The sequence below is a fragment of the Pavona decussata genome, unplaced genomic scaffold (assembly GCF_977016875.1).
Source record: "Pavona decussata unplaced genomic scaffold, jaPavDecu1.1 SCAFFOLD_106, whole genome shotgun sequence".
Taxonomy (NCBI): Eukaryota; Metazoa; Cnidaria; class Anthozoa; order Scleractinia; family Agariciidae; genus Pavona; species Pavona decussata.
The window spans coordinates 1818250-1842780 of NW_028145520.1; the positions used below are offsets into that span (position 1 = coordinate 1818250).

Sequence of the window (24531 nt, forward strand, 5' to 3'; positions counted from 1 at the left end):
CTTTAGTGGGGTATGTAACTAAAAATATCAAACCCCCATTACCTTAGACCACCGAAGTGGCATTCATGAATTCTTGCATGAATTGAAATGGGGACCTAATAACATTCAATCAATTTGATATTTCACACTGAAATTTCAAGGCTGGGCCAAATGAGATCGATAGTCGTTAATACTTGATAGGAATTTAATTTTGTGAGGTTCAAATTCTTGTTGAGAGTTACCAAGAGTTTTATTTCAATTGACCCACAATTGACTTGTTGTTGAACTCTTGGCAACCATCAGTCTCGTTTGACCATTGCTGGTGTTAGGTTAGCAACTCTAATCCTTTAACTCTCTGCAACTACTGTTCTCATTTGACCCGGCCTTTAACAATAATCTCTGCAACTACTGTTCTCATTTGACCCGGCCTTTAACAATAAAAGTCAGTCTGGATTTCTGTCACGTAATACATGTACAAAATCCCAACAAGGCTTATTGAGAAACTTTCTTCACAAAAACTCTCAAAGAAGCACCTTGATGAAATTGAATTTGAGAGAGTCCACAGAATCCCAACACAAGCACGCGAAGAAAAACTAAATCAGCACCCAAGACCGATAATTGCCAAGGTATCTTTCTTCAAAGATAAGCAACAAATCAAATCACACATCAAGCACCTACCAAGAGGAAAAAAGTTTGGTGTGGCTGATGACTTCCCGAAAGAAGTAGACGAAATAAGAAAGGAGCTTTACCCGGTGCTGAAAAAGGCAAAGAGGGGTCACAAAACGGCTTTCTTCAACGTCGAAAAGCTAATTATTGACAAATCTGTTTACCAAAGACCCGAAACAAAAAACTTTACACCTTTTTTTATACAACAATTAATTTGGTTAATCATTTAGTGCTTCTGTAGAGCAGTAGGAAGGCTTACGTGAATCTCAGACAGGAGAATTCGCTGCAATTGCTGCACGTATTTGTGTTTCGTGTTGCATGTTGTATTAGTTTCCATTAGTTTGTTGTTCTATTGCTCTAAATTGTCTCTCGCTAGCTCTAAATTCAAATGCTTATCGCTTCAATTGTCCGCAATGAACTCTGATGACTGGAAACTGCGTTTTGTTTCACTTTTCACGTACGTACGGTCTTCAATGTTTTATCTCTGAATGTTAGAGGGTTAAACAAGACCACAAAGCGACGTCAAATATTCCAATGGCTGCATCAACAAAAACCTGATGTAGTTTTTTTACAAGAAACATATTCTTTTGCGCAAAATTTAAAATCGTGGGAAGCAGAATGGGGCGGTAAAATGGTTGGAAGCCATGGCACTAATCACAGTCGAGGAGTAATGATCTTATTTAAGCCAAAACTTGATGTAAACATCGAACAAATAACTTATTTACAATAAGAATGGTAGATATATCCTTGCTGAAGCATTGGTAGAAGGGTAAATGTTTTGTTTTGGAAGCCTTTTCAAAACAGTTAATTTCCCGCAATTGCTTTTGGCGCCCTTCCACTCACGCGGCCTTAGCTCTAGTTACACTTAGCGTACGTGTCTAGATCAGATAGTGACCTTCATTTCTATCAGAGATTCACTATCCTTAGTTGCGGTTCATAGATGTTAGTTTTCGCTTAGCTTCTACTGTTGTCAATGATGTCTTACAATTTGCGAGAGCATGTTCCCCGTGATTACGCGGCTATGCATGAAGGGCAGGAAAACGCAGAGGACGAGTTTCATGACAGTTTTCAGTATCAGCCACCACTCAAACAGGCTATGCCCAGTGCAAGCCAGGATCAGGCTTCAAGTACTCCTCTATTGGGGAAACTGGCAAGTGTGGGCGCCACTGCTAGTGCTAGTGCTCCTCATGATGAAGTGGCCGCACTAACAGCCGCGATTGCTAGAGCTAAGGCCGACGAAGCACTGGAACGCGAAACAGAGGTGTCTTGGTTGAAAGCCAAGTTACACGCCCTTCGCCAAAGGAATGCACAGTTGCAGAAACAAAACAAGCAGAGTACACCTCGGGAGCCACAGCTGAACATTAAGGTCCTTCGTTTATTTATTTATTTATTTATTTATTTATTTATTTATATACATTATTCAAACAGAAATTCCAGTTCAGCGTAGCTGGTTTAAATGGAGATCTGTATAAAATAATAAATAAATAATCAAATATAGAAATGAAAGCAAAAAATCATTCAAAGAGTTCATGAAGGTGAGAAATTAACTAAGGTGATTTAGATGTTTCTTGACTCTCAGTTTAAAACTAGTGAGAGACTGATCATGACGTAAGTTGCGAGGAAGAGTGTTCCAGGATTTGGCTGCATTGTACTTAAAAGATGTTTGAAATTTAGTAGTCTTGGCAAGAGGCAGGCGAATAAGGTCTTTGTTCCTAGTGCTGTAGTTATGGATCTGCTCCGAGGAGTGGAAGTCATCTAGCAGATAAGGTGGGGCCAAGCCATTGATACACTTATAGACCTGTATGCACTTTTGGTATTCTCTGCGGCATTGAAGGGATGGCCACTTCAATGTTTGCTGTATATCGGTATCAGTAGCCTTGCGACCCGCAATTATTACCGCAGCTCGCTTGAGAAGACGGTTAAGATAGATCTTGTTTCCCTGAGTGCAACCATCCCACACAACGCAACAGTAATCGAATAACAGTAGAACCATAGCATTAAACAGAGTAATGCAAGCTTCTTTTGGGATGACTTTCCGGGCTCTACGAAGCATTCCAAGGCGGGACGAGATTTTATTTCCGATATGATCAATGTGTTCGTTCCAATTTAGGCAAGGATCCAGAAACACGCCCAGATATTTAAATTTGTATACCCTTTCCAGATCTGTGTCATTAACACTAACTGCGAATGACTGGACTGAGCTCAATTTTTGGTGAGTTCCCAAAAGCATAACTTTGGTCTTCGAGTGATTTAACATGAGATAGTTTTGGTTCAACCATCCGACAACGTGGTCGAGGTCTTGGGACAAAGCAGCCTCAAGAGCTTGCACAGAACTGCTTTCAAAAAACAACAGGGTGTCGTCAGCGTAAAGATGGACTTTACAGTACTTTGTAACTGACGGTAGATCGTTAATATACATTATGAACAATAGAGGTCCCAAGGCAGACCCCTGGGGCACACCATATAATATGGGTTCAGCGTCAGATTGCATGCCATTAATGATAACACTTTGGGTTCTATTAGTAAGATACGCATTGAACCTATTCACTGAAGACTTACTTAGGCCAAAATCTGCTAATTTCATAAGTAGTAAGTTGTGGTCGAGGGTATGGAAAGCCTTAGATAGGTCCAGAAATGCTAGGCCTGTAAGTTTTCCTTTGTCGATGTTGTGTAGGATAGTGTTAGTAATATCGATTAGGCTGGTAGCAGTAGAATGTAGTGGACGGAAACCGGATTGATAAGAAGATAGGAGCTTGTGCTGTAGTAAGAAATTATAAACCATTTTGTGAACTGCCTTTTCTAGAATCTTTGCAAAAACTGGCAGAACTGAGATTGGGCGATAATTGGAGGTATCGGATTTTGAACCAGACTTGAACACTGGAGTTATGATGGCATGTTTCCAGCTTGCGGGAATAGACCCCTCATTCATCGATCTGTTCATAAGTATTGCTAAAGGTGTGGCAAGTGCGTCGGCACCGTCCTTGAGAAGTCGTGCTGGGATATTATGTAAGAGGGTCTGGATGGGGGGGTACAAATGTCAGTTGTCAGTTAAATTTTAGGCTATTTGTCAGTTGTCAGTTAAATTTTGGGCCATTTGTCAGTTGTCAGTTAAATGGCTGTAAATAATTAACTGCAGATTTTAATAATTTCTTGAGGACCCAAATAAAACTTAAACGTCATGTAAGACAGATAGGAGCGTACCCTGATAACCAAAAAAGTATAGTAAAAACTTGTTTCTGGTTAATGTTTAATTTTATGTTTACATTTTTGCAACAACAATCGTTTCTTTGGCCTTTATACAAATCATCCCATGGCCAATCTACTAAGAACATATCTTACGAATCCAAGCGAAAATGGGCGCGTATTGGTCGGCCAGACCTTAAAACTGCTCCAGGTGAAATTTCCCCCTCAGTGTCAGAGATATCATTGTCCGAAGCTGTATCGTACTCGTCCTCTTGTGGAGGTCGCACAGCACCAACGACCACATCAATGAGACAGTCATTTACAAATGTGACTTCTGTAACATCATTAGATGGCACCTCAGGACTGATTCATCTTCAACATCTCTGTTGAGTCGTTCTGGATCTTCCGTGATGGAATTGCTCTCTTCGTCTGGCATAAAGTTTACTTTACTGCAATCTGGTGGCTTCGTATACACCGCTGGTGGTAGAGCCCCTGCTTTTTCCTTTGTAGTCTCACCCCTGACTGTTTTTTATCTTACTGGACGATACTTCTCTACCAATAATTTCATGGCAGTCTCTGTTTCAGCGCTAATCTCTGCTGACGGAAGCGGTTGCATGAATTTTGTACTTTCAAAAGCCATGGTGGTCTTTTTTAAAGTCTCCTTTGTGATGGTTCCAAAGTCTTGGGAATACTGTAAGGCGGTCAACGTCTCATGTTTAAAATGGGAGACAGCGTAAATGTTCTCCACAACTGTTGTGAGTAACGCGCACAACTCAACCTCTTCAAGGTATTCCTTGTTAGTCGCAGCTATACTGTCATGCAGCCGACGCATTCCTTGTTCCAGAAGCGTTAGTTCACTGCCTGTTTCCTCCAGCAAGCTTGGCAGCTCCATTTTCCACTGACCATCTGTGATTATCGCAAAATTTTCGCTTCTTCCTCCCTGCTTCGGTGCCATGCGGTAAAGTTTTAAATCAAACTCTCCAAGGCCGAATTTTATTGCCAGTTCTCTCAGCCCAAGAAAGGACAACAGATGCTTTTTTAGAGACTGAACTGTCTCTAGCGCATCGCAATTGAATGGAATACGGCTTCGCTACCGTTCGAATGCCGTATCCGAATCAACGCGGCAAAAGCTAGCAATCGCCTTTATTATGCCGGAACGAGCGGACATGGTATAGACTCGGTATATTGCTAGAGCGCATTCCACGTAAATTTGGGTCATGTTAGAAATAAACTATTAACTAATATGAATTGTTAGTATAAAATATGACGCCCTACTCTGCTGCTGTTGATTGTACACGTTTGTTTGGTGATTTGGTATAAAATATATCAATTATTAGCAGAAAAACATAGCAACAGGTCTTTCGTCAGTTGTCAGTACCAGCGAGTATAAATGTCAGTTGTCAGTTAAATTTCATGCTATTTGTCAGTTGTCAGTTAACCCCATCCAGACCCTCTATGTAATCCAGTTGATTTGTTGCTTTTCAGTTTCTTAAGTTCATTAGCTACAAAGGATTCACTAACTTGAGAAAGCTTGAAGTTGTTTGCGGATCGATTTGCAAGTGGTCCAGGGGCTGATGATACAGGAACCATACGCTGTCTCAGTGTTTCAATTGCAGTAGAAAAATACTTAGCAAAGCTCTGCGAGATCTTCTTAGGATCCTGAATAACACCGCTGCCAGTCTCAAGTGACTCAATGGTTGACATCTTAGGTTTGATAGCAATGACGGATTTCAACGTTTTCCATAATTTGGACGAGTCTTTCTTATTTTCTTCAATCAAGTTGAAGTAGTAATCTTGTTTAGCATTTTCTAATGAGGCGAGTTGTTTTATTTCGCAGCTCTTTATATTTAACCCATTCTTCAGTTGTCTTTTGCTTCTGCGCCCGTTTGCGGTGAAAATCGCGTTTTCGCATCAGTTCCCTTATCTCACACGTTAGCCATGGTAGACTTTCAGCGCGCACTCTCTTTGTGGCAAGAGGTGCGTGTTTATCAACTGTTGTGTAGAGTGTTTCAGCAAATGCAGTCCATGCGTCATCAACAGACAAACTGGTGTCAACTTTCTCCCAGGAGGCCTCATGCAAATCAGCAGCAAAGTTTTCACTTGAGTAACGTTTAAAGCTTCGATATTAAATATTATTGCCGGGGCTTCGTAGTTTTTTCGCTCGTCTTGTCAAAAATATCAGCGAATGATCGCTAATCGAGCACTGTAGCACACCTGACTTGATGATTTTTTCAGCATCATTTGTAAATGTCAGGTCAATGGTCGTAGAAGAGTGTTCGGAAATGTGCATCGGTTCCTTTCTGAGTTGATCGAATTGATATAAATTTAGTAGTTGCATGACTTCTTTAGAGATTCTTGGCAATCTTTTAGGAAGCATATAACAATTAAAGTCACCGAGTAAAAGTGTTTCGATTCCTTCACTAGCTGATTGATCCAGAATGTTGTCCAAGCTTGCTTTAAACGCATCAAAATCAGCGTTAGGTGGATTATAAAGCGAGCATATGAGGGTTTTCTTGCGGTTGGGGAGAGTTAGCTCCAGCCAAATAGCTTCAATGTCTGGAGTAGAAAGATCGGATCGTTGCCTAGCCATGAATTTCTTGCTGTAATATATGGCAGTGCCGCCACCCCTTTGAGAGTCGTCACGATCTCTTCTTATGATGTTATAACCATCAATACGGAGCTCATTATCTGACCAGGAGGAATTTAGCCAGGTTTCGCTGAGACACTTCACGTCAAACGGATTGTCTGCCATGAGGATAGCGAATTCATCGAGATGTATGGGCAAACTTCGGATGTTCAGATGAGCAATTTTGAGGCCTGGAGAGTTCAGTACTGGGTATGCTCATCCTGGATTAGGGCAAATGTCACCCGATAGCAAGAGTAGAGAAGCCAAAGACCAATATTGCACGAGTCTGGACAATTTGGCCAATTTCGTTCTAATCCAACACTTACTAAACAAGTTTCGGAAGAATTGGAGCGCCTGGGGTTTTCGTCAAGCGATTCCGACGACAATGACTAGCTGACTTTTTACTGACTCCGTGGGAGCAGGGTCTACTTTTCTCCTTTTAGGGGCTCCACGCGCTTCACCTTTGATCGAAATTTCCAAGTCATTTTCCATGACAATGTTTTGCTCTGCTTTCTCATTGGCGCACGCTAAAGATTCGCTGTTAACCGCTTGACTCTTTGCCTTTCCTACGTTTCTTTTTCTCTTGTCGGCATCTTCCTTTCCATTCGCACTTTTGTTTCTTTTTTTCCTCTTTCGAATGGCGACGGCACGGATGTTTTGATTTGATATCAAGTACTGCGTTCTCCGACATAATGCACGGTTGCTGGAAGAGATGCATAGGACTTTCACAGCCCAGTGCAACCACGCCGACCACACGCTACGGACTTCTGACTCTGGTCTTGTTTAAGGTGGCAGGGTGAGGGGGTGGAGGTTGTCATAGTTTGTGGAGGCTGTTTGTTTTCTATTTTCAGTTGAAGCTATACCCCTATGCTGTCCACCATTTAAGAACACTGTTAGTTTTGTTCACGTTTTAAACGGTCGCAGAAAATAAAATATTCAATTGCAAGAGAACTACTGCTTTCTAATCCAATACGTTTTTAGGGGAGGGGGTAAGTAAAGGTTTGGCCCCAGTAAATGTTCACTTCCGATAATGTAAACAAGTACAGTCAACTCTCTCATAGCGACCACTTTGCGTAAGCATCCACCTCCCATAAGTGACCACTTCGCAAACAACCGTTTTGTTTCTCAGTTAAATACTGTTTCAAGAGCTCTCTCTCAAGCGACCACCACTCAAATTTCTTAAGGGACCGCGACCACTTTTTAGGCCAGAAATTGCACATATTCTTTTGTTTTATGTTTCCAGTAAGCGACCACCCAATATAATCACGTATGATCGTTAGTAAATCATTTTTCAGAAGTGACAAAAGTTCAATTTTTAATGATGCTACTCCGGACTGCTGACAGATAATAACAGTTTACAGACAGAGAAGATGGCTATGTAAATTACATCTGTAGGTAAACGGGAATTGATACAGTGATCTGTTCCAAAATATTATACAAAGCTTATATGTGAATAGGTGTGAAAAAATCAAATGAATTAGTTTCTATTTGCGTAATATTAGCTGCTCAGGTAATGTTTTTATGTAATTAATTAATCAATCCAGTATTGAGCTCAATTTGTTCATCTTTCCCATGAGCGACCACCTCCCGTAAGAGACCATTTTGTTGTGCCCCAAGGGTGGTCGCTTACGAGAGAGTTGACTGTACGAGTAAACTGACAGATCCAATTTCTTCCACCAAAAAAGTGTCTTTCAAAAGCAACTTCAGTTACGATAATTCTACAACGTACCCTTCATGGCTACTTTTTGTTCAAAATGTTGTTTTCAATTTACAATCATTACTGTACAAGGACTTGAGGCGAACAATCGATGTTTATTTTAAACTTGCGTAACTTCATGTAGCCTGAAACGCACATTGCGCAAACTCAATGCACTTCCCACAAGGTGTGATCTCTGAGAGTCAACTTTGCTCAATGCGACAAAAGGTCCACTTTTACTACGGAGTGCCCTGGTTGTAGGAAATGTTTCAAAAGTTTTTACTCTCTAAACAAGCACGTGAGAGAAAGACACAAAGGGATCGATGAAACTGCATTAGTCCCAGTGTTTAAAGACAAGAAAGGAGACGCAACACCTCTGCCAAAACCAAGGGAAGCATTGGATCCATTAAGTCTGGAAGGTTACAAAATGTGGCTGAGCGGGATCATAGAGAGATTAAACGCGACCTTTCACCCAAGACTTCCCGGTAAGTTAGTAACATTCATATAGTCCCCAACTTTAGTTGTCACGGGGAAAAACAACTAAATAAGCAAGACAGTGTTAAGAGTCAAAACGTTTTTATTCATTCTTGCTTGCCACCGTGACATGCGTTTGAAAAGAATACAATGAGACTACAGTTCTACCACCACTTATCCAACTCATTGTACAAAATTCGCCTGATGAACCGATCCAGGATACAAATCGAAGCGACATTTTAGACATTGTATGAATTTAGAATAATCTGCTTCATGGCTTTCAGGATCATAACCAGGTATATGAGATGGGGAATCAATGAAGTGGATCCCAGGGGGGATACTCGCGTATAAACGTGACGTATTTTTTTGGGTCTAAAATTTTCAACTCCTGTATTTTTTTGGGTTGAAGATTTAATCTTTTTGGGTCTAAAAAATCTGCGCGTATTTTTTTGGGTTTGAATTTCCGCCAGGCTAATAGTCCTTATGCAATTCAAGCCAAAGTTCCTGCAACTGATCCAAAAGCATGATTCGAATAATCTCTTGTATTTTTTGGGGTGCATAATATAAGGTCCATATACTTTTTTGAGTTCAAAATGTTAGGCTCTGTCGGACCTCCCCGTCACGTTTATACCTGTGTACCCCACATGGGGGGTGAATCTGTCCTTGGATCTGGCCCCACGGGGAAGTTAATTTTATGTGATTCTAATTAAAATTTTGTCACGCCTTTTACAAAAGAGGGACCAGTACTGAAAAAATATATTTTGTAATCACACTGAACTTGTATAGAGCAGATAACCCCTCAGAATTCAAACTAAAAGGGAGAGCAGTAAAGCTCGCAGACAGTTCATAAGTTTACTAACATGAGGTTCCAACAGAGGCTTTTGGCAAAGGATTCTGTTGCTTGAATGAGACTAGCATGGCCTCGTATTTCTCATATTAAATATATTTAAATATACAACAACTCACTGATTGCAAATACAGTCTAACCACTGCAAATGGGACTTTTTGTGGTCCCAGCTACATAAAAACCCTGCATTTATACCCCCCCCCCCCTCATAAACATCTCTTTTATCGGTGTGGGCTTACCGAAGATTCTCTAAATGTACATTCCTCTATAGCAGGTAATGACTAAAAGAGTACTGAATCTCTCCACTTCGTTTTTCTTAGGGAGATGGGTAAAAGTGGATTGCCACCAGGTTCCAAAAATGTATCTTAAATACTTCATTGGGAAGACAAATGCAAAAGTAAATTCTGTGCGAGAAGTGTGCCACAAGGCACAGCCCTGTTACCAGGCCTCTACCCGAAAAATATCTTACAAGATTTTTGATGCCGACAATTTTTTTGATGCCCTGGAGGAGAGTGAGGCGACTTTGAAAACAGAACTTCTATATTCTGGCAATGGCATTGTCGAAGAAACCAAAACTGGACTCTCTGCTGAACATGAAATTTTACGAGCAACGCAGAGAGTACCCATGGCAGGTGTGAAAAGAAGAAGACCCTCCTCGAAGTCGTCACTCATTGTTGGTTATGGGGAGGGTAGGGCCACACGAGAGATTGAGTTCAGATGGTGGCCAGACCTATACAGCCTGACAGATCAGGGCCAGTTTGTTATCAGATTGTTTATACAAAAATGTGTATTTTGATAATTATTTTAAAATCTAAGTTACTAAATGTAGGTTTTTTTTCTGGAACATTTGACTGGCCTTATTCCCTTAACGGGAATAAATGAAATACTCTTGAGACATATCTATCAGTAATAATGAAAATAATAAGGCATTTTTGTACTGATATACTGGTAATTATCTGATACATTATGCCAACGCAAAATGTTAACAGTGTATCTTGTCATTTACATTTGAGGAAACTGCTAAACAAATTCACAAATGATAGTGATAATACAGTCAAGTCATGCTGCATTAAAAAAAAAAAGCAGAGTAAAATCGACAGTGCTTGAAATGTGCTGAGTTTCAAGCCATTTCCAAGTACATCTGGAATCAATAGTAAAGTAAAGGATTTGTTCTGATAATTCTTCATGATTCTTATTCTGGAATAAGGCCAATCACCTGTAAACAAATAGGCAAAAGAAATCTGTATTCTTCCCTGTTTTGAACTTGAGCCCTCAGGAATGAAAGGGTTGTCTCCCAAAGGTAACTTCTTGCACTGAGATATGAGGCAGTATCCCATCCTCTCTTGAAGACTATCACTGGGTAAAAAAAAAAAAAAATCAGTGACACTGTCAAAAATGCAAACACATAGTTTTACAAATTGTTAATCAGTTTAAGTGTAACAATATGTAGATTCCCAGTGCATTGTAGTAGGCTATTATGTATATAATTTTGTATAATTTTCTTACAGCTGTAAGAATAAGTTCCTGTTGAAATAGTTTGAAAGATGCCTTCCTGGCCATTATTCAGGTTTTAACTACGTCATACACTTGTGTAGATTCAGAATGTGACCACAGAGTTGATAGGGTCACTCTAGTAAGTTTTGTTTTATAAAAAAAAACAGATTTGTATTAAGCTCCCTGTGAGTTTGCTGTCATTGTTTTCCTTTAGGAGGAAGTGTAGCCACAGCTTCAAGTAACAATCTCTGGGATCATGTGGGTGAACAAAAAAGAGGTAAAAGTGTTTTAATTTTTGGTCAAAATGTTGTTTTGGAGGTGAATAAAATCAGGACTAAACAGACCGATCATTTCTCAAGAATGTTTTCCTGTTATTACAGCTATGCCTTTTTGTGACAGTTTCAATTCCCCTCCCCTGAACAGGAACAACCTGGATTTTATTCACCCTCCCCCCTCCGATAGAATTATTCCAGATGAAAAGATGCCAACGAAGAAACCTCTCAATCAGATCTAGATACAAACTTATGAACAACCCTCTCCACAACGTAGGAAGCAGTGAACAAAAACGGTAAAAAAAACTTGTTCAACTTACCCCTGTCCTTTTCCCCAACAAATGAATCGAACACTGAAATCAAAACATCTCGAGCTTTGACACCATCTTTTCCCATCGTGCAACAGCATTCTCCAAGGACAGTACTCAGAGACTGACCATTCGATTTGCAGAGGCTTTCGATTTCACTTTTTAACTCTACAGCTTTCTGCCGGATTTTCCTTTTTTTGTAGGCAGGCGCATGTTCTTGCTCCTTTATCTCCTCTATGGCTCTTTCCCTCTTCTGTGACTTCGTATGTGTTTGGCGGGCTTTTGAAAATTGGCAGGCTTTTGGCTTTTAGCGCCACTGATCCTCTCTCGAGATCAAATGAATTGATCCAGGAAACCACCACTTTGAAATGCTCTGTCTTAAGGAACTGGACTTGGCGAAGGGATTTCTGTCGCAGAATTCCAAGGATGAAGCCAAAGGTTGAACATACATACACCTTCTCGCTGTGCCGACCATCGAAGGAGAACCAACGCGAGGAAGCGGGAGCTCCATCTTCTCTGAAGACTTCACTACTGTTGAACTGCCGATATTCGTCCGGAAACACCTTGGCAAACTCGGTCGAACAGAACATGGATGGCTTACAACAACAAAGACTAGAATTCAACGCATACCACGACTTAATAGCATCCAACAAAGAGGAAAACACACGGTGTAAACTGAGCTCATTCGCCCCCGCCATCGCTCATGCTCCCCATTCTCTCCAGAATCCACTCACAAAGATTCTGTCTCAAACATCCACTATATATTTTCAAATGTGGCGCCATGTAGCAAAGACAGTTCCATATAAAGAAAAGTCCAATTATTTTCATTGTTGAATTGGTTTTACTTTTACTTGTACAAGTCGCACAAGTCATGTTTTTGTTAATATTTGCTTCGCCAAAGACTACGCGTGATATAAAGCAATTAAACGCATACTGAGAAAGGTGGGCTCACAACATTAAACCTTTGCGAACATAATTCAGACTTCGTGGTCAAAGTGGTCAAAGCGTTCTTCGCGTCCAAAAGATGCTTTTCATGAGGAATAAGAACGCAGAAAAATCCAATTGTTATCCAGGTTCAGTCAAAGCCGGGTACAGTTAATCCGTGGATTGGGGTCATAAAGCAAACGTGATGTTTCAGTTTGGCCTTACCTGGTAGCAGTTTTACCCTCACTGAATTTTTGTTTTAATCGCAGTTTTCGAAGACCATGTAATTTTTATTTTCTGTAGCTTATATTTTTGCCAAAGTGTTTATACAATGCATGGGCTATCAAGACTCTGTTCTGTCAGATAATGGCTCGCTGCAGCTTGCCGACAAGACACGTTATTGAATTACCCTACATTTATGATTGGCTTCATGAATTCTCAAATTAATTAAATTCTCACAGTGGGAACTCCCCAAATAATCTCTTTTAGGAAAGCGTCCGTGGCAACGTAGACGTCATGCTGGTAGCAAAAATAAGTCACTTGAGGGTCCTCATGTACGATGGATATTATTGCGGATCGTGTCGCCTTGCTTGCTTAAGCGTGACTTAAAGCGGGGGTATCGTCAATTTCCTATCGATCCTTTGATTATCTGTTGTTAGGATATCGGTGGAACGATGCACTTTACTTCGACGTAGTTTTGCCTATGGGTCTCAAGACTGCCGCATGGCCCGTCAGCGATCAACGTCTGCCGTATCTCACATGCTTTTACAGGATGACTGCCATGTGATCAATTATCTTGACGATTTTATTGGTGTTTCTTCACCAGAACAGGCTTTATTAAATTACACTCAATGTGGCGCACTCTTACACGATTTAGGATAACAAGAATTGCCTTCGAAGGCCTGTCCACCTTCCACTGTTCTCACTTGTCTGGGTGTTGAGGTCAACTCTCTTGACTTAGCTCTCTCGGTGACTCCCGAAAGGCGACAGGACCTTGAGACTTTGCTACTACAATGGACAACGCGGAGGCCGGCTAAACATCTGAACTCCAATCGTTAGTCGGGAAATTGTCGTTTGTTACTAAGTGCGTCAGGCAAGGTCGTTGGTTTTTGTCCCGTATTCTTGTTCTTCTTCGCTCGTTGAAACACAATCATTATCACACTAAACTCTTTCAGGAATTTTACCGGGATATTTAATGGTGGTTACGTTTTCTCAGGACCTACCATGGTGCGTCCATCATTCCTTCATCTCTTAGCCGTTCGACTCCTGACGGTGTTTTTAGTACGGATGCGTGTTTAACCGGATGCGGAAGACTAACAGCTCTGCAATTCTTTCACAGTGAATTTCTGTCCGAGATAATTGCTCAGTTTCCTTCAATTCATCATGTGGAAGCTCTCGCTATCCTTGTCGCGTGTCGCTTGTGGGGATGTAATTGGCAGGGCTTGCGTATTATTGTACAGTGTGACAACGCAGCGGTGGTCAGCTCGCTCAATTCCGGTCGTATACAAGACCCTCGTTTAGCCGTTTGTTTACGTGCAATTTGATTTGTCGCAGCCTCAGGAATTCGAGTTACGCGCGACTCATTTGTCTAGTTCTGACAACCGCCTCACTGATTTATTGTCCCGTTGGCATTTGAATCCCACTTATACAGAACAATTTTTCACCACTTCTGGATCTCTGTCTTTGCAGGCAATCGTCGTGCATCCCTCTTTGTTCGCCCCATCTGATGATATCTAGTTTCTTTCTACAGACCCTGTGTTGTCCAAGCTGTCAAGGGATCTCAGAAAGACACGCAAGGCTGCATATACCGCAGGAACTCACAAGAATCATCTAACTCAATGGCGATCATATTTGTGCTTTTGTTTACATTTCAATTTCACCATTTTACCGGCTTCCTTAAATACTGTTAGTTTATAGTGTCAATTTTTGAGTCGTTCTATGACCCCGCCATCAATTCGTAATTATCTCTGTGGGGTTAAGTTACTTCATGTTACCTTAGGGTATTCGTTTCCAAATCTTAGCTCTCACGAGATTCAAGCCACCCTGCAGGGAATTGATGCCGGGGAAAGAATGGTCCTAGGGGGAGACCTAAATTGTGTTATGAATGAAATTGACAAACGCGGAGGGCGTTCTTTTGAACAAAAGAAGACAGTTATTCAAGAAATAAAAACTCTTATGAGAACTCACAATCTTATAGACACCTGGAGCTGCAAACATCCAAATGAACAAGCATTCACATGGAACAATTCATCCTTACCTTTTTACATCAAAAAGTATGGAATCAGCAATCCAAAACGCTACAATTGTGCCAAATATTTTTTCCGATCACTCTGCTATAACTCTGTAAATGTCCCTAGAAAGTAATGAAACAGAGCGTGGCCCCGGTTTCTGGAAATTTAATAATTCATTATTAACCGATAAGTGTTATACAGAGATTATAGCAAAACAATTACCAAAGTTCATCTCCAAATATTGCAGCCTGAGTAACAAAGGCTTATTTTGGGAAATGATCAAAATGGAAATCAGAGCATCAACAATAGTTTTCGCTAAAAATAAAGCTAAACAAAAACGAAACGAAGAAAAAGATTTGCTTAGGAGATTCAACCAATGACAGGAAAAGATAACATCAAAATTTAGCGAAGCAACAGAAGCTGAAATGGATCGAGTCACAAAAAGAACTAGCAAAAATTGCCTCTGGAAAAACACGAGGAGCGTGACACGTAGTAAAGCACAATGGTGCAAGTTCGGTAAAAAGAACAATAAATATTTCTACAACCTGAAAAAAATTAACCACAAGAAGAAACACATAACCTCGTTAACAAAAGAAGACGGTAACAGTTCACGAGCCTAAACAAATTTTAGAAGAAGAGGAACGTTTTTTTAAAGAAATTTGTCAAACTAAAACTGTCTGTTTGGAATCTGCCAATCTCGAGCAACTTTTTGACGACCGGAATACTATCAAACTCGAGGAAGCGGACACCTGCAAAGGGCTGCTAACCCTTGCGGAATGTACCAGTTCGCTGAAGCAATTTAAGAACAATAAAACAACTGGGTCTGACGGCTTTACTATAGAATTTTACCGGTACTTCTGGAATGACATTGGTCAAATCATGGTTGATAGCTTTAACTATGCTTTTGAAAATGGTGACATGTCAATCTCACAAACACACGGTATTATATCGTTAATATCAAAGAAAGAAAAAGACAAAAAATATCTCAAAAATTGGAGACCAATCTCTCTATTGAACAACGATTACAAAATTGTCCCAAAGGCTTTAGCTTTAGGCCTGGAAAAAGTGTTACCCACGATCATTAGCCTGAATCAAACAGGATACGTAAAGGGAAGATATATAGGTGAGAGCATCAGAATCATAACAGACATGCTGTCCTTTACTAAAAAGGAAAACATTCCAGGCATAGCGATCTTTCTTGATTTTGAAAAAGCTTTCGATTCTATTGAATGGTGCTACCTTCAACAATGCCTTGCAGTTTTTAACTTTGGTCTTCAATTACGACAATGGGTCACAGTCTTGTATAACTTATCAAGTTGTGTTTTGAACAATGGGTTTGGCACCAAACATTTTAATCTAAGCAGAGGTGTCAGGCAGGGTTGCCCACTCTAAATTAAATTTATTAATTTGTAAGTAATTGTATTGTATTGTAGTGTTAGTATTGTTCATAGAAGCATAGGTATCGTTTCGTTTTGTTAGTAATATCGCATTGTAAGTAGTTTCGTATCTTTTTTTAGCACTGCATTGTAAATAGTATAAGTATCAACCTCAACAAGTAGTATCTCTTAACATGCGTGTTGTAATTTGTTTGTGCACTCAATAAATTAACAAAAACCAAAAAAAAACAAGGGTTATTGGAGCTCAAGCTATTGCACTAGCAAGATATGCATACAGGTTAATTGACAGTTTGCAGTCCACAGACTAGTGACCAACACAGCGTGTTATACGCTTGGCACTTGGTAGAATAGTGCTATATCTGAGACTGGCATGTTCCATTTTCAACAAGGTGTCAGCAACACCAGCAGATTTACAAGAGCTTGATGAGGATTGCAAGCTCTATTTCAATTTGACGTGGCTGTTTTTTCCAAAACATGTTAATGTCACTTCTTGGACAGTTACTTATGCAATTCCATACCATGCCTTGAAGCTCTATGAGAAGTATAAAGTTGGGTATGGAATAATTTCCCAGCAAGCAAAGGAAGCAAAGCATTGTGGTGTCAAGAATAACCTCGCATTAAGCATCAGAAGCACGAGTCAGGATACCTCTGGTAAATGGTGGCAAGTAATCAAGGAAAACTATGTCTGAAGTTTTTAACTCCCTGAACATCAACCGATGCAATTGAGTCACACTTTCAATCTCGTGCACCACCCCATTGTCAATCAACTCGAGTTTGTAATTTTGGGGGGCTAAAGATGAAGAGTCAGACTACTATGAAACTTGCCTTGCGTGCGGTGAAATTGTTGAGTGTGCACAAAATGGAGAGCATTTAGAACACTTGACTAAATTGCTTAAGCCCCTGTTGTGCACACACTGTGGTACGCGTTTTGCAGATAAAAGCATATTGGAAGCACATCTTTCATCTCACAGCCAAGTCACAGTTTGCAGCAACAAGAACCCCAAACACATGACTGTGGCAGAACGTAAAAGTGAACTGAGGAAACTGAATGTCAGTACAGTTGGAACAAAAGACATTTTGATCAAGAGACTCGAGATGAAAATTGCTGGAGGTTGCTAAACTGAGCGGAAGATTTTTGACACGGAAATGCCAACGTGCTAGCTAATAATGATGTCGGTGGTGCTTGTAATCATGTTGGCTCACAGGAGCTCATTTCATTCCAATTTACACAGATTTGAGCTCAGTAGATACACATACAGTTGGAACAAAAGACATTTTGATCACGAGACCTGTGATGAAAATTTCTGGAGATTGTTAACCTGAGTGGGAGATTTTTGACACGGATGCCAACGTGCGTGCTAATTATCAGTGGTGCTTGTAATCATGTTACCTCACATAAGCTCATTTCAGCCCAATTGACACAGATTTGAGCTCAGTAGATACACAGGAAAAACTTTATAATACACATGAATGTTTTTTCCAATTGATTCAAATCGGGAATACATATGACAAAAACCATTTATTTGTTCTAGAAATGTTTCCCTGTAATAAAATTTGTATATTCTGTAAATAAAAAATATTCTGTGACCAGGAAATATAGCAAGAGCATAAACATTTATTTCAGAGTTTACTTAGAATAAGATGCATTTACCTCCAGTCCACTATATATAATTATACTAGTGTATACTTTGTTGATTACACTCACAAACTGAAGTATATTAAGGCATTGGTATTGTGATTAAAAAAATGCACCTATTTCCTCTTTGGATGTAAAATAGTTTAATATAATATCTAATAATTATGTAGTAAGCAAGTAACAACAATCTTTGTTATTTTGACTCAATGACAAAAAAAAAAACAAATGAGAATATTATAGTGACAGATATTTAATAGACAAATAGCCCATTTCAGACAATTAAAAAAATGTTAAAATTCAGCCTAAACATCACTGCGAGGTTCGGAGGAATAAACAAATATAAACTGTTTGATTTATTTCCCTGAGCCTCGAGGTGATGTTATTGTTTCAGGCTGAATTTTAATATATCGAAATTGGGTTATTAACATATACAGTTTACATGTAAGTTTTGGAGTTAAATAAGTTTGATCCTGGAGGCAAAGTAAAGTGAGGTTTTTGACTTACATGTAGCCCCCGCCCCTTAAAAGTATTGTTACAAAGAGAGTAGAAACAATATAGTCTGGGAGCGTATGTACTCCCATGGGCTATTTGAGAAGAAAGCAAGCCACTAGCCTAGTTGTGTTCAGGGGACCTAACATAAACAAGAAAAGTGATGTTGCCACCTTTGACGTCAAAAAACCAGCATAGAAATGAGGCTGTGGACAAAACCGTATCATATATTCGATACACATGGCTCAAATCTCCGCAAATTATTAGAATGTGTTAAGTATCCAATGATATGTGAGCTAACTTATTGTTTGGAGGTCACATGATCACTGTGACATGAAAATGAGGCTCCGACTAGTTGATCTAAAGTCGATGATGGGCAAAATCAAGAAAACTTTTAACAAAATGCGTCGATTACTGCATCGGTAAAAAAAAATGAAACCATTCTTATTAAGTGAGGTAATTGAGGAATATCACGGATTTGTCCTGTTTTTGTTAAAAATTTCTCGCATGAGAGCAAAGAAAAACCACAGGCAACCCATCCAGAGAAGCACGATATTTGGTGGCTATGAAAAATTATTATAGTAACTTTAAAAATTGGAACATCTTTTTTTCAGATTGTATTTATCCGATGTGAATACAGTCAAACCTGTATATAACGGCCCTGTACATAGCGGTCACCCTGTGTATAACGGTCACTGAACAACTTTCCAAAAATCGTCCCCTATATTAACTGTTAAGTTGACCTGCATATAGCAGTCACCTGTATATAACGGATGCGGTCACCTGTTAGACTTCCTGAATCCACAATTTCATTATCTTTTAGCTGTATGTAACAGTCACGAAATTGGGTTACGTTTAACAAATAATGACAAGCTTCTATTCATCAGCTTGTTAAATAGCAGCCACCAAGGCAGGGTCTCACAAAAATACAAATATTAGTACTAAACACAACTACTAGTGTTCTATCATGAATGCCGTTCTCTCAATGGCTACGCTACTCACTATCTATTCTGTGATAGATAGTGAGTAGCGGTTTTCAACAAAATTGCAACCGCTTCGTTGAGTTTTCGAAGTGTCTGCGATGAGGATATAGATAATTTACTTGTTTAGTTTTGAACGACTAGTAGATTTATACAAAACAATTAGATTATTCGCTCTCGATTTCTATGCGTGATAGCTGATTCGGGCTGCGCCTTCATCAGCTATCACGTGATAGAAATCTCGAGCTCATAATCTAATTGTTAATACATGTCATCGCCAACGTCCGACACATGCTTGCGGCAGGAACATTAAAGTGCCGTTGCTTTCAGATAATAGCTGCCAGCTGTCAAGACAGTAGCACAGGCAGTCGGGCTTGTAGAGCAGCTGAAAGACTGCTCAGGACTATGGACATGAAGAACTTTCCTTTCACACTGAGTAAAGTCAATGACATACTACATGAAATCAAGCTTCGAGTTCCGAAATATCAGAAAAATATAACCGATTTTTTTTTTCTTGAAATCCATATTGTTACGTTAAAAGCTTTTCCTACAAGGAAACTTAGATGAAAGTATACAGTGCACCTTTCTTAAACTACACCACGGACATTTTATGGGCATTTTTGTCGTATTTATTAAGTTTCTGTTTAAAATTTTTGTCAATAAATCTAAATTGAATGATTTTCCACTTAAAAATGCTGTTCATGGGAGAGGGTAGAATTTAACACGCGGTTGCAGCAGGCACAGTGTTTCATTGAGAAATATGAAACAACGAAAGCATGTTTGTGCCAGCAAGCCCCAAGAGAGAAGGATGTTGTCACAGCCTTGCAAAATGTTGAACATGATGCTTTAACGTACCTCAGGAACCAATTTATCAAAAAGAGACAGCCTGGGACAACCCATGTTCTTTTGTTTTTGGTGAGCGATGAGCGGCAAAACAAGAAACCATATGCTTTGCCAGTTCAATATATCCCTTACAAAAGCATCAAAGACCAGTTTGTCACAGATGTGATTGATGCCATAAAGTCCAAAACGATGGAGATGGATTCAAAGCCAGATTAGCAAAGGGCTGTTAAGGTAGTTTTCCTCTTCTTACATTACATTGAACACTGACACCTCATTGTAGCAGAATTATTCCTTTTGTTCTCTTATCATTCTTATGCCTTAAAATACATTGGCAGGGTTTCCCGCTAAATAATGGATGCAGCACTGTTTATAGTTCACAAAAATTAAGTGAATGTTGGTTGCACATTCTGGTAGGTGCTGTTAGTGACGGTGAGTTCAACAATCTTTGGACCCAGGGTTCAACTTGACCACTACACATATGGTAGATCATCCACGATCCCAAGGAAAGTGTTAATCGCCAAAGTGAGAAGACATTGATTTCAATGCTGAAAAAGGCAGGAGATAACTAATAATAGTTTGATGTTAAATACCGAGCACTAAACGTTTTATATCGTCGCTGTTTTTTTATTGGTAAAAATCATTACTCCTCATTTATCAGTCTCAGAAAACTTTGTTACCTTATGAAAGGTCATGTAACACACTTTGTATCTTTCTTTTGACAAAGAAACATTGGATGGCTCCCCAGTTGTTGCTAGGAGATATATTACAATCCCAAAACAGATAATTGAAGAACTGAATCAGCTGCAAGCAACGCATGGCCTGATACGAGAAGATGCTGTTACCAGTGTGAGGGGCTCCCTGGTTCCAGAAGGTTATACACCTTAGGCCCAGTTCAGACGGCGAACTTTTCATGAGCCCAAACATAATTCAAATTAAGGTCGGCCCAAATCACGAAAATCCCACCTTTTGATTCAGATGCCGAACTTAATTTACTTGAAGAAAAACCAATGGAAATGTTAGCGTTTTTATTTTATTTTTAATTTTTTTTTAAATACGTTATAATAATTCATGCATTAGGTTTGGCTCATGAAAAGTTTAACGTCTGAATCAAAGCCGTTCCAAAGGCGAAATTCCCGGCTGAGCCAGGCGGGTAGAAGAGCTGAGCTGTTCTCAACTCATTCAGATGCTGAACTTTTCGAGGTATTACGTTCGGCTCATGAAAAGTTCAGCATCTGAACCAGGCCTTACCCCTTCAAACCCAGTACCCATTAAAGTTTCACTGAGTGGATGCCTTGGCATACGGAACTTTATGACTCCAGATCCATTGACATCAACAGGTATTTTGAAAAATGAGGTTCATTTCCTTTGATGGCTTTGTGGGTTTCTTCAGTCTTCCCACACTGGTTTTTACTACAAGTATCTGTGTGGCATTTACCAATATATTAGTGTCATGCGCTAGGTCCACATGAATTCTTTGAACTTAATCTGAAGGGTACATGTATTTCTCCCCTGGAATCCTTTTCATTTAAAGTGCCTACAATGCAGGTCAAAAGTGTTGGGACACTTAGCGAGATACTACTGAAATAATCTCCCCCCACCCCCTTCCCCCCAAGCAATGTTGAGATTTGACACTACAACACAGATTTCAACAAAAATACTGTTTATCTGCATCTTCCAACATTGTTTGGGGGGGAGGGGGGTGGTACGCTCCAATTGTGACCCCAAAAAGCCAACTTTACTTGGAATACATGATTATTGGACAGGTGTCCCAACTACTTTTGACCTGCATTGTCTGAAAGTGAGTATTTGAAAGAGATCAGGTTTGTGGCCTATTGGTCGATGAAAAGCGGGGCTTCTTATGAGAACTCTTGTTTGGTAAGCAAGAAGAACATATTTGTGAACAATATACAAGGAATTTCAATTGCCGCACTTTTCGTATTGTCATATTAGAGTATGGATACGGGAAAGGCGCAACAGGTGTATATCAGGAAAAAGATAGACAAATGAATACCATGCAGATCAGTGAGTCAGGGTAAAAAATAACAACTTGCATGTTCACACTGTTGTAACGCTTAAGAAACGATGAGCTTTATTTCACTTTCAAAGAGTTCAAAACGTGGTGTTTTGTTTATTAAATCGGATATGCCATCCGCTGCCCACAAGGTCTGTTGTTTACACAGAAATCGTGTTATACTGTGAGCGCGCGGCTCTGAAAGCTCTTTAGAGTGTTGTCCGCAATGAGAAAATGGAGGCTTCAGAAAGCCAGAGAGTTGTTTACATTATAACGTACAGTCGCGCAGACACTGAAAAGTTCCGTAGAGAGACGTTTGGCGAAGCGATAATAGAGGCATGGAATAGCTTTAACATTGAAATCTCTCACTGGGTGGTAAGCATGGAGGGTCATGCCACTACCGATGCCGATGGCGGTCTCAACAAGTACCATTTTCACATGGCGGTAAAACTGAAGAAGAGAGGTAGATGGCTACAAGTAAAGAGACACTTGAGCCAAAAATTCCACATCGAAGTTCATTTCAGTGACCGCCACAATACATATTACAGCGCCTACAAGTATGTCACGAAATCAGACCTCAAAGCGGTTCATTCTGTGGGTCATCCAGACAAACACAAACATGATGGACATTAGATGGTCTTTTTTCCGGTTCTGGAAGCCCATTTCACAGAGTGAACAGCGAGAAATCGCGCCCTGTGGACATTGTTTTGCACGATTCATTCTAGAGAATTCTAGCAATGTTTACATTGCTGACTGACGGCGACATGATGCTCGCGACAATACTCAGTAACGTTTGCATTCATTTCGCATCAATGAAGAACAGTGTTTAAAAATAAACTATGGCCGGCTACTCTTGTTGAGTATATAAAAACAATTGTTGTATAATGCGCTCCAAAGGAACGTGTCTGAATAGAGTTTACAACATTACTCAGTAAATTGAATGTTTTATATAAAGAGCTAATTAATAGCTTTCTTTTCTTGTGCTTTTACTGAGTACTGAGTTGAAAATGCGCAATAACTCATATAATGAAAGAAATAGTTTCTTCAAACTAAAGAAAACATACATACTTTCTAAATTTGTGTTCATTTAATGTCAAATACGTTTTCAATTTGCATAAATCTCCACTATTTAAAGTGAGTATTGTAGTGAGTAATGTTCAGTTCTTTACGTCAACAAAATGCAAATGTCACGCATGTGATAAACTTCTCGTTGTCACGAGTTTTACAAAGTGACAATTACAATTTACACAAGCATTTTCCTCAGATAGCATGAAAATGAAGTTACACTTTACACGCTTTAGAAATTCACAGAATATACTGAAGTGTAAACAATAAAGCATGTTTAGTTTTCACAGTTCCGCATTGCGTGATTAATATTTGGTTCTACCGCCTTTAGAGGCAAGGATAGCTTCTATCCTTTTGTTCAAACTGGCAATTGTGTTATCTATAGTTTCAGTACAAATACAATCAAAAGCTCTTAAAACTCTAGCTTGAAATTCCTCAAACGACTCCCTTGTGATATTTCTAGATATTGCTTCGGATTCTAAATATCTCTTTACAAGATGAAATATGTTCTCGATAGGATTTAGGTCCGGTGAACGCGGAGGGATTTCATGAAATTCAGCCTCTATCTCTTCTAACGCATCCCTAGCTAACCTGCTTGTTTGTTTTATTTGTTTTGTGAAAACCATATTCCACTTCTTTTCACGCTAAAACATTGACAGAACTAACACTCCAAACGTTTTCCAATAAACAGCGCAGTTTTAAGTCATTTCGAATGCATATACATAACGTCACACTAGCCAAAATTTCACTAGAACGCCGTCCGTGCGCATTCGTACACTCGTTTGGTCACGCTAAACATCGTTTATTACCGTCGCAAATTCCGTATTATAGTTATGCCAGAAACTTGGTATCCCTTGACCACGTTAACAGCACTTTTTCCCAACTAGTCGTTTTCAGACAATGCAGGTCAAAAGTGTTGGGACACTTAGCGAGATACTACTGAAATAATCTCCCCCCACCCCCTCCCCCCCAAGCAATGTTGAGATTTGACACTACAACACAGATTTCAACAAAAATACTGTTTGTCTGCATCTTCCAACATTGTTTGGGGGGGAGGGGGGTGGTACGCTCCAATTGTGACCCCAAAAAGCCAACTTTACTTGGAATACATGATTATTGGACAGGTGTCCCAACTACTTTTGACCTGCATTGTAGATATATGCTAGAAATATTCCTAGAAATATGCCCTACGGTAGTTGAACATAGTGTTGTAAAAGCAAAGGCCCTGAGGGTCCCCCCCCCCCCTATACCCAAGCAGGGTTTTAACCCAGACTTTGCTTCTGCAGTTAATGAAGCAAATTCCCCTACAGTCCCCATTACCGTCCCCTTTTTTAAAGTTGTGGTACTTTTTCATTTTTACTAATTACCTTGCTGTACAAACTGTGTTCAACTATCTTTTAAGAGTCTGAA

At 39.7% G+C, this 24531-nt stretch overlaps 1 protein-coding gene and 2 pseudogenes across 1 annotated transcript; 2 read left to right on the plus strand and 1 right to left on the minus strand.

Annotated features, from left to right (window-relative positions):
* The first annotated feature begins 8505 nt into the window (after positions 1–8505).
* On the plus strand, positions 8506–11335 carry LOC146471185 (uncharacterized). Its single transcript, XM_085121192.1, has 2 exons — positions 8506–8635; positions 9792–11335. Exons 1-2 carry the CDS (start codon positions 8578–8580, stop codon positions 10265–10267), a joined length of 534 nt encoding a protein of 177 aa, XP_084977318.1. The 5' UTR covers positions 8506–8577; the 3' UTR covers positions 10268–11335.
* On the minus strand, positions 10664–12429 carry LOC146471186 (uncharacterized; annotated as a pseudogene).
* Positions 12430–12804: 375 nt separating this feature from the next.
* On the plus strand, positions 12805–14206 carry LOC146471187 (uncharacterized; annotated as a pseudogene).
* The last annotated feature ends 10325 nt before the right edge of the window (positions 14207–24531 follow it).

Coding starts and splice junctions, on each gene's coding strand:
- LOC146471185 (XM_085121192.1), top strand. CDS start 8,578: ATGTGGCTGAGCGGGATCATAGAGAGATTAAACGCGACCTTTCACCCA. Junction 8,636..9,791: donor CTTTCACCCAAGACTTCCCG/GTAAGTTAGTAA, acceptor CGTTTTTCTTAG/GGAGATGGGTAAAAGTGGAT.